General features: G+C 46.2%; 1 protein-coding gene across 3 annotated transcripts in view; it reads right to left on the minus strand.

The window, feature by feature from the left end:
- Nucleotides 1-2,282: 2,282 nt before the first annotated feature.
- Nucleotides 2,283-13,106, minus strand: part of CTDSPL2 (CTD small phosphatase like 2) — a 14,275-nt gene continuing 3,451 nt past the window's right edge. Inside the window, exons 4-14 of one of the 3 annotated variants that reach the window (XM_027688602.1) lie at nucleotides 12,509-12,574; nucleotides 11,106-11,255; nucleotides 10,456-10,665; nucleotides 9,573-9,651; nucleotides 9,189-9,300; nucleotides 8,812-8,898; nucleotides 7,447-7,509; nucleotides 7,273-7,352; nucleotides 5,216-5,342; nucleotides 4,804-4,899; nucleotides 2,283-4,297 (exon numbers count right to left, since the gene is read on the minus strand). In XM_027688602.1, the coding sequence (XP_027544403.1) occupies nucleotides 4,232-4,297; nucleotides 4,804-4,899; nucleotides 5,216-5,342; nucleotides 7,273-7,352; nucleotides 7,447-7,509; nucleotides 8,812-8,898; nucleotides 9,189-9,300; nucleotides 9,573-9,651; nucleotides 10,456-10,665; nucleotides 11,106-11,255; nucleotides 12,509-12,574 (1,136 nt within the window). In that variant the 3' untranslated portion in view covers nucleotides 2,283-4,231. Of the gene's footprint in view, nucleotides 4,298-4,803; nucleotides 4,900-5,215; nucleotides 5,343-7,272; nucleotides 7,353-7,446; nucleotides 7,510-8,811; nucleotides 8,899-9,188; nucleotides 9,301-9,572; nucleotides 9,652-10,455; nucleotides 10,666-11,105; nucleotides 11,256-12,508; nucleotides 12,578-13,106 lie in introns of all 3 variants that reach the window. The other 2 variants (XM_027688601.1, XM_027688603.1) reach the window with 2 other exon arrangements.

A 13,106-nucleotide genomic window follows, 5' to 3' on the forward strand; every position in this document is an offset into this window, starting at 1 on the left:
CGCGCGGGGCACCACGGGACGGCGGCGGCGCGGCCACGCCCACGCCCGACCACGCCCACCGGGGCGGGGTCACCGCCGCCATGGCGGGAACGGCGGGGAGAGGGACGGGATGGGATAGGGATGGGATAGGAGAGGGATGGAATGGGGATGGGATGGGATCGGCAATGGGAACGGGATCGGGATAGGATAGGGATGGGACCAGGATCGGGACCGAGACAGGGACACGGGTGGAATCGGGATCGGGACCGGATCGAGATGGGAACCGAGTCTGGACCGAGATCGGGATGGGGATGGGACCGGGATCCCGACCGTGCCCGCCCTGCCGCTCCCCGGGCCCGCAGGCGCGGGGCTCTCCCGGGGGAAGCTCCTTCCCCTCCCTCCCGTCCCGGCGCTATCGCGGGGCCGCAGCCGCGGGAGCCGCCCCGGCCCCTGGGCACCGATAACCCGGGCTGGGAGCGGGTGGGAGCGGCACACGGGCACTGCTCCGCCAGCGCTGCCTCTATGCCCTCTGAAAACGGGCATGAACTGTGCCACGGCCACAGTTCTGACGGGAGCGCGCCCCGTGCTCCTGCTCCGCACCAGAACGCCCCAGCACGGTTTGTCCACCCCTTCGGGGTGTGGTTTTCATCTCTGTCACTTAACACCGAACAGAGAAAAGCTGGGAACGTTCCCTTCATCCCCTTCATTTCACTGCCAGCTCCCAGATTTTGTCTGAAGATAATAAATTTATGTCTTTCATGTAACAATTGAATGATCTCTGACACTATGATAGACATGAGATAGAAAAAACAGGACTTCCAAATTTATCATCCTTTCTTCCTTGGCCCCCGTTTACCAGGCCATATAAATAACATCAGAGATGTAACTATGGATCAAACAATGTCCCAGGTTATACCCTCACCAAGTCCACACGTGGTTTCCCAGGCTGCTGTGGGGATAATCACAAAACTGCCAGGAACTGTGCACTGAAAGAACATTGAAATTTTTCATTGTTGGCCTCCAGTATCTTTAGCTTGTAAAACACAGACACAATTCCTTCCCTTCAAGGCTGAAAATCGACAGGAGCAATGTCTTGATTTGCAGAAAACAGTCTCAGTGAAGGATGATACCAGCTAAAAATCCTAAAAACAGTAGCCAGAGCACAAATATTCAATATAAATCTTTCTGATTCTATAGACTAGAAATGACTGCAGAGGAAACACAAATCCATAGCCCAGGACCTCTCCTCCCATCACATTTTACAAGATTTGGCCCATTGGTACGATGACATTCTTGCAAGTATCAAAACAATAAAGCAAAACAGTTACATTGCATGGACAAGCAAAATTGGGATGTGGTCCACAAGGTGTGTCCACGTCCTTCTTCAGCAGAACAGAGGAGACCACAAAAGAAAACATTCAGAACTTTGAAAATAGGGAGTTGTACTTCCCCAAAATACATAAAATGGGTATAAGTGATCCAGCTGCAGATGCACTGCTTGAGTTCCAGACATTCAAGGCTCAGTAACACCCGTGGCTGAGCCTGCCCTGGTCACAGGAGGGGTTCTGGGGACACAACCTGGCCCAGCCCCTCGGCAGAGGAACAGGGAACTCGCCCTCGAGACAACAGGAGAAATAAAACCTGTGCATTAAACTCTGCTTCATTCCAGAAGGGTTTGACATTTGTAGGAAGGGACGTTTTGCAGAAGGCAGAACCTTTGTGCAGCGTTCAGTGACACCCAGCAGGCTGGCAGCACGGGAGCACAGGGACACTGGCTGTGTGTCCTGTGCAGTGTCTGTCCCTGAGCAGTGTCTGTGCAGAATCAATCCCCCCCTGACAGGAGGGTTTCCCTCCCGGATCCGGTGGGCACAGCACAGACACAGCTCTAACCTGGCTCTGCTCTCCTCAGCCCCGGCAGCACCTTTGGAATGGGTGGAGCCACTGAGGGGACCTGGAGACAAGGACATTATCTGAACAGCTGAACACCCTTTACAGCCAGAGAAAGGCCACAAACTAAACCAAACTGGGCTCGCTCTGGTGGGTCAGTGGATTCACAGCAGTTCTGTGACGTGAGAGATTTGGACGAACCCCCCGTTACACAGAGCTTTGCCCCTAAACTAATGAAACCCCTCAAATTCAGATTTACATCGCAAAGAACAACTGACAACGGGCTGGCAAACCAAGGAGCAGCTCCAACACAAGCTGCCCACTCCCAAAATGCAGCAATCCTTCCAGAGCCATGGGCACAGCCTTGAGGAAGGGGCTGCCCAGGGCGACACGGCTGCGCGAAGCAGATGTAAAGGTAATGTTCTGTACATTTTATTTCAATAAAGACATAAGACAAACAGCGTAAAGATGCCCAGATGCCCTAAAGATAAATACATTTAAAAGATTCTCATTAAAATGAATCTGTAGTATTTCTTTCCTGCAAGCAAAATACCTTTCTTTAAATACAAAAAAAATCAGTATTCTGAATTGCAAATGTTTTCACTTTTTTTGCAGAAAATCTGCCATGATGATTTTGTTTTTAATGAATAAGGATTTTCCACAAAACAGGCTTGCTCTACATGCTAAGTTTAACAGTTCAGTGACACCATGTGCTAGCTACATACACAACAGATAATATAGTAAGAAAACACTCAACCTGATGAAAAGTTAAAATCTTCATTAATACACTGGAAAAAGTTGACATAACTCATGCCTTTTAAAATCAAAAATACAAAAATTAAATGTTTTGCTAAAAAGATTTTCCTTATTTTAAGGACTCATTTGAAAATGAAGCTGCATGTAATTTGTACAATAAAATTGTACAAGTAAACAGGTAATATACATAAAAAATTAATTGACATACTTCTCAATTATCAGCTGTCCACCTTTAATTTCCAATACTGTACTTTCTTATCAAGCATACAAAATAGCAAACTTCTCTTTAGAAAAAGTGCCGTTCTGTGACATCTTTTACACAAAACCAGTCCGAGCCTGTGGCGTGGTAATGCAGTCGAGAGGCAAAGCTTCCTACCTTGTACAAATTCTCCCTTCCATAAAAAGCCTCCGGAAAAGCAGATTTCCCACCGTTACAAAAATATCACCTCCGGGGCGCTGCATTAGGAGCCACGGCTGGGGCCTATTCCCTCGGGAAACCACTGGGATGGCAGGTGGAGCCCTGCCAGGGGCTGCTCCCCGGGAGAGGCTGATTGGAACCGGGAGTGTCACGGGGGTGCCCAGCCCAGGCCCGACTCCCCGGAATACTGAGCGCGGAGCACGGCAGTCCCGGAGCAGCCGAGGCAGCAGGAATGGGATCCCAGCAAACCTGACCACGCTCCTCCTCCTCGCCAGGTCCATGCACAGCACAGTGTGAGGTATTCCTTGTCCATCCGTGGGGCCACTGCCAGGTGTGCTCTGTCCGGAGTACGTGCCATCACAATGGTTTAAAAGATTCGGAATATTAGTAATTCTTATCTTCTTATCTAGCCAGTCTCTTGATTTTTGAAAAGGTTTCGACTACAGTAGAATATTACAGAAAGAAAATATAAATGCGGGGGGGTTTTTTTTCTTTCTAAATGAAACTTACGTGGGCTAAAACTAGAGAATATTTTTAAACAAATATACAGGATGCAGGCAGACAAAGCAGGGAAACGGCCAGCCAACTGTTTAATAAAAAACTAACAAAATTTGGCTATTTCCAGAAAAACTATGAAGCGCCTCAACTAAAAGGAATGCATAATGAAATTCTAATCTAATACAGGTCAAAAATGTAAAAAGGTTATAAACCTTAACAGGAAAAATAAAACAACTTTTACTGGCCATTCCTGTTGAAATGAGAATCTTAAAAGTAACAGAAAAGTGGCTACAAACCCACTTAGAGCACCGAACAGAGAGAAAATCCGAGTCCATTTTCAATCTCTGTTGTATCATAAAATCCTGTGTTTCTACAGGTCAAACTGCTGGTGGCAGAAACAGAATTTTCTTTATAAACTGCAGATGTCCTGTACATAAAAAATTTCCTTGGAGTTGCACTAGTTCTAAAGCCTTTTCTGTTCTAGCCTCCCTACTGCGGGTACTGGATTGTACTGATGGCGGCAACCTCAGGTGTAGAAAGTCTCTTTCTGTAACCCTTGATCAGTGTTGGGCACCAAAGATAAGAAAAGCAAGACGGGGTACAAAAATGCAAAATTTCAACAGTAATGGCAATGTTTTGTATTAGTCCAACAGGGTCCTGCATTTCCTCCCCTCGGCAGCGAGAGCAAAGGCTTTAATCGGGGGGTAGCAAGTCATGCAAGCGAAATCTGTCTCTGATGTGAGGTCGGACGTCTTCGTTCTGGGGGGAGAAGTGCAGGTTTAGGGCAATGAACACAGCCAAGAATCACATTTTCACAGGGTTCACTGTCTAACACCCCTATTTTAATATAACAAAATATAAGCAATGAATTATGTCATTTGAGAGGTTTACAGAAATAATTACATAACATCCACAATGATTTGGGGTAATTTATTTGTTTCAAGAACAAAGGCACGCAGCACTCCCAACAACGGGCATTATGTCATGCAAACGTCCCCAGACCCCCAATTTCCTTATCACTGATGTTCCAAGCCCACAGCCCCTGGTTTTCAGCACAGTCAGCAATGCCAGCAGTCCCCCCTTTGCTGTGTGAACACGTCCCTGTGCCCACTCTAAAATCCAGCCCACGGCAGCCTAGTCACACAGGGACACGCAGGACCCTCATCAGCCTAAATCTCAGTGACTCAAAACCCTTAAAATATGTGAAAACACTTAAAAGAGCTCACTGACGTTTTTGGCAAGAGCCACAGAAAGGAAACACTTACCAGCTCTACGAGTTTCTCCAGAAATGGAATCAATTTTAGGAGTTCGTTGTCATTTTTATCCATGAACCAGCTTTCTATAGGAATTCCATTGGAAAGCTAAAGTCAAAAAAGGAAAAAAAAATCATCAAGACATGATATATACTTAATTTATTTACAAATATGACTTGTGAAACAGCATTTGGAGGAAAAATGTTTCCAAGTCAGAGTTCATTCAGGTGTATTTTCCCCACAGTTTTGGTTTGTAAACTTCAAAACAAACATAAGCCCCAAACTCAAACAAGAAGAGAGATCCAAGTGTAGGGTTTCACTGGCCCCAAACTTCAGTAAGAAGTGAACTCCAGCAGCAGGGCTCCAGTGTGCTGGCTCAGGGAGCTCTGCCCTCCCTGGGGGTTTGCTGCCCACAGCCCCTCACCTGGTAAGCAAAGGCTTGCGGTGAATTGTCGATGATGATGGTTTTGGAGAGGTCTCTGCCCAGGATGTTTAAGTCCTTGATGTAATTCCCTTGTACACACACACAATGCTCACGGAAAAGTCGATGCCTGTCATTAAAGGAAGTCACTAATTAATGAGGCCAATGACAACATCCCCACTGGGTCAGGAACAGGTGACTCTCCCAAGCCTTACCCAACCTTTTCTCTTCCAACCTCCTTGCCCCTTTTAAAGAATTGTGCTCCTTTCCCAGTCGCTTTAGAGCTTTCTACTGGTAAAATGCCCAGTTCAGGTGACTTTGCGCTAACCCAGTTCTGTGGGGGTGTGTATTTAGACAGCTCTTGCTTTCTGATCCCTTTCAGACTGACGAAGGGACCCAAAACACCCCAGTGATGTGCCAGGCCCCAGGTGCTGCACAGGAGCCAATTTATTGGAGGTTATTATCCCTTTACTCTGTCCCAGCTCCCACAGACCACAGAACGAGGCCTCCCCTTGCCATTGAGTGCCAGAGCACAAAGTATAACAAGAAATGTTTCCTTTCCTATTACACCTCTGTTGTCAATTAACCTATATCAGTTACTGTAGCTTGAAAAAAAGCCTCAAGGCCAAAACATCCCATCAGTTCCTTCCTTTCCAATTAATCTGCTCCTGTGTAACTCACGACAGAAGAAATGGATGGATTGACTAGGAGGAGTCAGATTAAAAAACCAGCAGGAATAAAACTCACATTTCATGGCACATCAACAGAATTATAAATTGTACACTAGGCAGGTTTGGGGTTGCCCAGCCCTATGGCAGTGCAGTCCTCCCAGGGTGCTTATATTTTTAAATGGAGTTTTCAGAAGCTGTACATAGTGTGCTTAATTCCATACAGGAGCTGAGCTCCCAACGTTGCCATGGAGGGAAGGAGCTGCTGCCTCAGCATTTATATATAGAGGGTGAGTCACAGGAGGCCTGGCAGCACCTCAGGCTGGGGCACAGCCCGGGCACCACGGCTGCTGCAGGAGCCACAGCCTCATGGGGCAGCACGGGAACAGCTCTGCACAGCCCCAAACCCTGGCTGGCTCTGTGTTTAACTGGTCTTCCCCTGCCCTAACCCAGGTATGATCCCAGTCCTGGACTGCAGGGGGTTTAACACCTCGGGTGCACAGCCAGGCTCACGTTCTGGAGGTGCCAGTGCCTCCTGCCCACCATCCCACCCGCTGGCACAGCCAGGCTCAGGCATTCCAAAGACTGAAAGGATTCCCAAGTCTAGTTTACACAGTGGCAAGGAGGTTACCAGGCCCAGACTGGGATTCTGTGGTGGATGTCACATAAACCAGGACACAATACAACTGTTCTTGGACAAAATTAGTGACATCTTAACTTCCTGCACCTCAAAAGTGAGTTGGGATGTGCCCACGCCACCGAGTGAAAGCAATGGAGAAAACCACTGTCTGTTCTTGTGTGTGTGAGGAAAATCCAGTTTCCCTCAGAATATACAATACCAGGATGCAGAGAAGGGCTGTGCAGAGATGCTGGGTACAGGTCACACAGCTCTGACCACCAACAGGCAGGTGTTTGCTTCCCTGACCTGGGGCACCCCAGGAGGGGGAACCCCTGAGCAAAAATCTCTTTGGTTTCAACTTCCCAAGGTACAGTCCTCCTTCCAGGGGAGCATAACAGAATCTACCCCGCAGAATTTCTTTCTGCCTTAAGGAACTGGAAAAGCCAATCACTTCCCAACAAAGCTCAGTATTGAGAAATGATAAACCAAACCAGCTCTAATACAAAACCAACAGACAAATGATTTTGTGATTGAATATGGACAAACAGCATGCTGATTGTAAAAGTTATACAAGTCACAATTTATAGTTAATAAATCGATTTTGAGTAGTTTAAAGGTAATCTGATACTCAGTTCATTTCCTTTATTTGCAGTGTGTATTCCAAAGCACATTTCTGATCCCCAAGAGGACATTTGCCTTGAGCCAGCCTAACAGAGGATGAGCAGGTACAGGTGTTGGTCCTTGAGGGTATGTTCACACTGTTCTGTTTTTACCTGACCAATTGCTTTTTGGGGTCCAGGATGTTCAATAACTTGTCTGCATACACCTTCTTAGAAGCAGTAAACAGAATGATCTGGGGATTGAAGGGGAAAAAGTCATTACCTGAGATGCAAGTGTGTGGATACAATTTAAAAATGAAATTCAAAAGTAGTGTCCAACTGTTTTACCTCATAAATCTGAGACATACGTTCCAGGAACTCTCGGAAGAACGGCCTTAGCCGGACATAGACCTGGAGCAGAGATGGGCTTTAGTAAACACTGAGATTCCTCCAGCCCTCCCCCACCCCACACTGTGCCACCTGCTACAGAGGAGGCCAAAATGGGCATCAGAAATAAACAGCAAATAGTAACTTCCACTATAACCTCATTACACCAATATTCCATTGGCTCACAGCCTGAGCAGCTCTAAGTGAAGGTGTGAGATGATAACATCGAGCTACTGGGAAATTGGACGGAATTAGAAATAATTTCAATCAAATATAAAAGTTGAACAGTCTCTAAATTAAAAATGGAACTGGTTGCTTTGACTGAACATCCTGACTCGGCTCTCAGCAGCGGGGCAGCACCAGCTCCAGTACTGGACACCGTGAGCCAGCACCTGAACTAAATCATCATCTTAATGACCACTAACAATTATACCTGAACAGAATCACACCTGAACACAACCACACCTGAACACAACCACACCTGAACACAATTCCACCTGATCCTGGGGTGGCAGAAGGGATTGCAAAAGGCTTCAGCTACTTCCAAATTTCCATAAACTTGGATACCACCAGCACAGAACTGCACACACAGAGAAATCATTCCCCAGAAGAAGTTGTGGACTCACAAAAGAGACACCGAGTCAGGAGATTTCTGCCTCTGACTGAACTCCAAATACAGGATTTGGGCTCCCAGGGAGGCACCTCTGTAAATGTGCAGCCCCAGGGCCCTGGAGCACCTGGTGGCAGTGAGGGCACGTCCAGGCTCTGTTCTGTCCCTGGGGCCAACACCCAGGTAATATTTGGTGTGTGTTGGACAGACCTGGCCGTGACCTGAGCCCACAGTGACAACACAAAGGGGTAAAAACAGCAGCCCCAGGCTCTGCTCACAGTTATTTCTGGTTCAGAGATTGCCCACACAGAACTACAGCTCTGAGGAAAGGTACTGAAATATCCAGGGAGAGAAGGAAGGATGCTGAACTGCCTCATTTTAGGGTGATTTCAGCTTTATCAATTTTTTAACAGTCACTTAGGAATAGGCTTAAATTTCCCTTCCCATCACAGTAAATGTCCACAAGGAGTTGTGCTGCATGAACTGAATTATATCACATTTCTATGTGGACACAACCAAGTGACCAGAGGGCAAGAAAAGGGGAACAGTTGAAGTGAATACAAAGTTTCTTGCCAAATGTGACACCTGCAGTTCATGACCAGACAGGTGTAACTTTATCACCAGGCTTCTCTCTCTTTACACAAGATGAGAACAAATACAAAACCCAAGGATTCCCACCTTAAACAAAGTAAAAGGGTTTGTGTTTTTCTTTTTACCTGGTAAATGACATCTTGGAAAAGAACTGGAAAAGTGAGTGCAGCATCTTCTAATTCATTTAGACTACAGTGCACTAATGTTTCATCCTATTAAAAAGATATATAAAAGAAAGGATTGTGAAATGATAAAAACTGTAATTTTTTTTTAAAAAGGATGCAAGTAGTTGACAAATACAACAAGCATTCTATTCCTGCCACTAATAATTCTTTTTAAACTACTTTTAACTACTTTAACTAGTATTTTTTACTAAAAATACTAAAACTTATGTGACATTCAACAGTCTTTTTGTTTAAAGCAAACATGACTGGTTTCCACAAGCAAAATAAGGGAAATGCCCCATCCCCCTGCTTTGGTTTGTGTTTATAAAGATATTTACCAAGTCTAGAACTAATGAAAACTCTGGTGTGCTTCTGGTTTTGAGTGGGAGAGCTGGTTTCCTGTTCAGCTGTTCTTCTGTTAGTGGGGGCACATGTTTGATGAAATAGTATCTGAAAAGAACACAGATTGTGCTGTAAAACTGTAATGTTTTAGGTCAACTAAATATTTGAAATATTTAGGGATGCACAGGAAATAAGTATTTTAAATTGAAATAAACCCCACAACAATATATAATTATTTTTTTAAGTTAAGGGCTTTTGGAGCTCATTATCATAACATTAAAATGATGCAATTAATATAATAATAAATATAAATTAAAATATCGTAATCCAATACCCGAAATGATCAATTGACTATTTTCAGTACAAACACTGGCACTTACGGATCAAAGACTTCCCAGTCCTCTTCATAGGTGGCTTCTGCATGAGCTGATGAGTAGCCACTGTCTGGAGATACTGGTGCTAAAATTCAACGAAAATGACCAAAACAAAAAAATAAAACAAAAAACCACAAGAGCTGGTCTTATTAGTGCAGTTCCTCAAAGCCACAATGTGCACTTGAGACACGAGGGAAGAAGCAACAGTGAAACACTCTGTCCCCAGCCCCACCTCCCACCCCAGGGGCTGCTCAGAGGTCACATTTACCTCCTTGGCAGGAGCCTTCAAAAACTATCCATCCCCAAAGCTTTGAGGGTCTGGGCAGGGTTTAGGGAACTGTTAAGGATTTGATGCTGCCCATCCACAGAGAAACTGCATTTCATGGCTACAACTTTTGTGAAAAAAAAAAGGTGTATGATGAGTCTTTTGAAGGAAATATGGACAGTTTATCAGGATTCGTGTGTAGGGTCTGCGTGGTTCTCACTCACCACGTGGTTCTAATATAAGATACCAAAATGTATCCCATTTCTCTTTGGAGATCAGCAAGCCCAGAGTGTGCATGTTCAGCGGGTGGGGTGGTACTCAATGTTCATAAAAACACTTTTCCTCTGGAACCTTTGTTTCCATGTGAGGAAGCGCTATGAGACCACCCGAGCTGCACCAGGAGCAGACAAGTCTTGCCCAAACTGTGCCTGTGGTGCACGAACCAGATTAGTGCATTAACCATAAAACCCAGCACGAGCAGTGTTTGTGTGCCCCAGGCTGAGGCGAGACAGCAGCTCCCAGCAGGGCTGGGGCAGGCAGCAGGGCAGGGGCAGGCAGCAGAATGGGGCAGGCAACAGGGCTGGGGCAGGAGCAGGGTGGGACAGGAGCAGGGCTGTGCCGTACCCGTGAGCGGGGGCAGGTCACGGTCCCCCGGCTCGTCGGTGTCCCCCAGCCCGGGGGGGCCCCGCAGGGGCACGGCCTGGCCCGGGAAGGCGGCGCCGTTGGTGGACGTGGCCGTGCTCGTGGTGATCTCGTCCACCTGCTCCATGTCCAGCTGCTTCACGATCTCCTCAGCTTCCACTGCCTGGCCCGGGGAGTCCGACCCCGATGTTCCTGGGGGGAGATTTCGGGACACTCGTTACCTCTGAGTTGCCCCCACGACACTCACAGCCCCTCCTAACCACACACAGCAAAGCTGCAGCACAACTGAAGGGATCTGCGTTGGGTCACGTTACAAAAACAAGAACCAAAATGATGGCCGTGACAAATGGCTTTAAGATATGTTTGGGACAAGAAACTTAATCCTTTCTTTTTTCTTTCTTTTTTTTTTTTTTTTACTGAAAGGTGCACAAAGATATTCTAATGGTTATAAACTTATTCCTTCTTTCATTAACGATCAACCCATCTAAGAATTGCAGAGCCCTTTATCTGGCAGCAGTAACTCTTGGTCTGTAAATCAGAATGCAAAGTGTACTGCTGCTCAGAACAGCAATTTCATTTAAAAAAATCTCACTCTCGGCTTTAACACTCCTGGCTTTTTACCTAAGACTCACCATTTTTATTTGCTGGTGAAAAAAAATTGAAAACAGGAGAAAATATGGTTCCCAGTAATGTTGTCCGTGGGGGGCTGCCAGTGGTGGGGTTATCTTCCAATTTTCCATTTTGCTTTACGTGTTGGTTTGTCATCTCATAACTTCCAGCTTCTGGAAGAGAAAAGTTATGACCTGTAACACCACGCTGCTGTTTGCAGTCACATCCTGTCCTCTGCTGTCAGCACTTGCTCTCCAGGACTGATCCCTCCTGTTCATAGTTCAGCTCTGTCCACAAGAGCCAGTCATTTACCATCAGCATCAAAACAAAAAGTCAATTTTCTACACCATGGTAAGTTTAACACTCCGGGTTAGGAAACACTCCTTGTTTACACAAATAATAGAAGTTTAAATCCTTTCAATGGACTTGGTGGGAGACAGACTTGGAGCTGCTGTGCCCCTTGCAGAGTACGCTGGTGTCAGTGTCAGGGAGACTCCACTAGATGGAAGCAAGAGAAAGTGTCAGTGAACTCCCAAGGCTGAGCCTCCAAACTGCACCACGTTGAGTCCACAATTTGTTCCTCTCCACATACACACAACATATATGCATAAATACAATTCCAAAGTGAAATAATTTTTAGTTTTTATCACAGATAACAAAGGGCAGAATTAAATAAATCTTCACATTACAATATCACATGTAACAATGAAGGTTTTCCCAAACTGTGCAGGTACAGTTCTGTATATCCCAGAACTCCAATTCCCATCTCATGGCAGTTCTCAGACTGAGATGAAGATAAATTCTTTTCTTCCCAGCCCCCAGGCTCTGAGATGTCTGTCCATATGGAAGTGAGGGAATGGACTTCATGCACATGAGTTGAGAATGTCCCTGCCAGCTGAGCCTGCTGGAGCTGCACAGGGACTCCACACTGCTCTGTTCCTGGATGGAACGTGGGCTGTGCCAGCTGCAGCTCTGAGCCCCCACTAGTGGGGAATATTTGAATTAAGAACTTGTATCCCTGTAACAGTAACACAGGCTGAGGGTGCTCCACATGCCCTGGAACAGCACAGTCACAGGATGGGTTGGGTTGGGAGGGACTTTATGGACCATCCCATCCCACCCCTGCCATGGGCAGGGACACCTCCCACTAGCCCAGGTTGCTCCAAGCCCCGTCCAGCCTGGCCTTGGACACTTCCAGGGATCCAGGGGCAGCCACAGCTTCTCTGGGCAACCTGTGCCAGGGCCTCCCCACCCTCACAGTTTCCTTAGAAAGGAAGTTTAAAGATTAGGATTTTAAAGTTGGAACCACAGATGACGTTCTAAATATCACTGACAATTGTATCATGTCATTATTAGAGATATTCAAGAACAGACAGTTTTCAGAGGGAACAGGGAATCTCCATCCTTAGAGAGATAGAAAACTTGCCTGGACAAGGCTCTGAGTAGCCTGATCTAACTCCAGAGGCAGATCTCACTCTGAGCTGGATCGTCACTGCTGGGAGGGGAACAAGGAAACAGAGTTCCCTTCTGATCCAAAGTTTCCTACAATTCTGTGACAGAAACCTGCCTGTGTGTTTGACAAGTGTTTTCAGTATTAAGGACACCTGGTTACTTCCACAAAGGTCATGAGCTGGGAGTCATAATTCACTTTTATTTGTGAGAAAATGGAAGAAGAGCTAAATCAAATAATATTATTGGCTTTTTAGAATGACAATTAAAAAAAGGAAGTTAAATTAGTTCCAAAATAGCTGCTGATGATCCAAATAGTTTTTACAGAGACACAATGACCGTGTCTGAGGAGTGATACAAGTGTTGCTTGCAGCCCTGGAACTCTTGTTTTGCTGTGATTAGCTCAGCCTTGCCCTCTCTGAAGTCAATCAAACCCTGTAACCTCCCCGCTGCAGGAATGTCCCGCTCAGGTAGAGCTGGGATTCCCTGGATTCCATGCCCTGCAGTGCCAGCTGGGGCTGTACCCACCTCCCTGGATTCCATCCCTGCAGTGCCCAGGCTGTACCCACCTCCCT

The sequence above is a fragment of the Neopelma chrysocephalum genome, unplaced genomic scaffold (assembly GCF_003984885.1).
Source record: "Neopelma chrysocephalum unplaced genomic scaffold, ASM398488v2 Primary Assembly neopelma1_75, whole genome shotgun sequence".
NCBI lineage: Eukaryota > Metazoa > Chordata > Aves > Passeriformes > Pipridae > Neopelma > Neopelma chrysocephalum.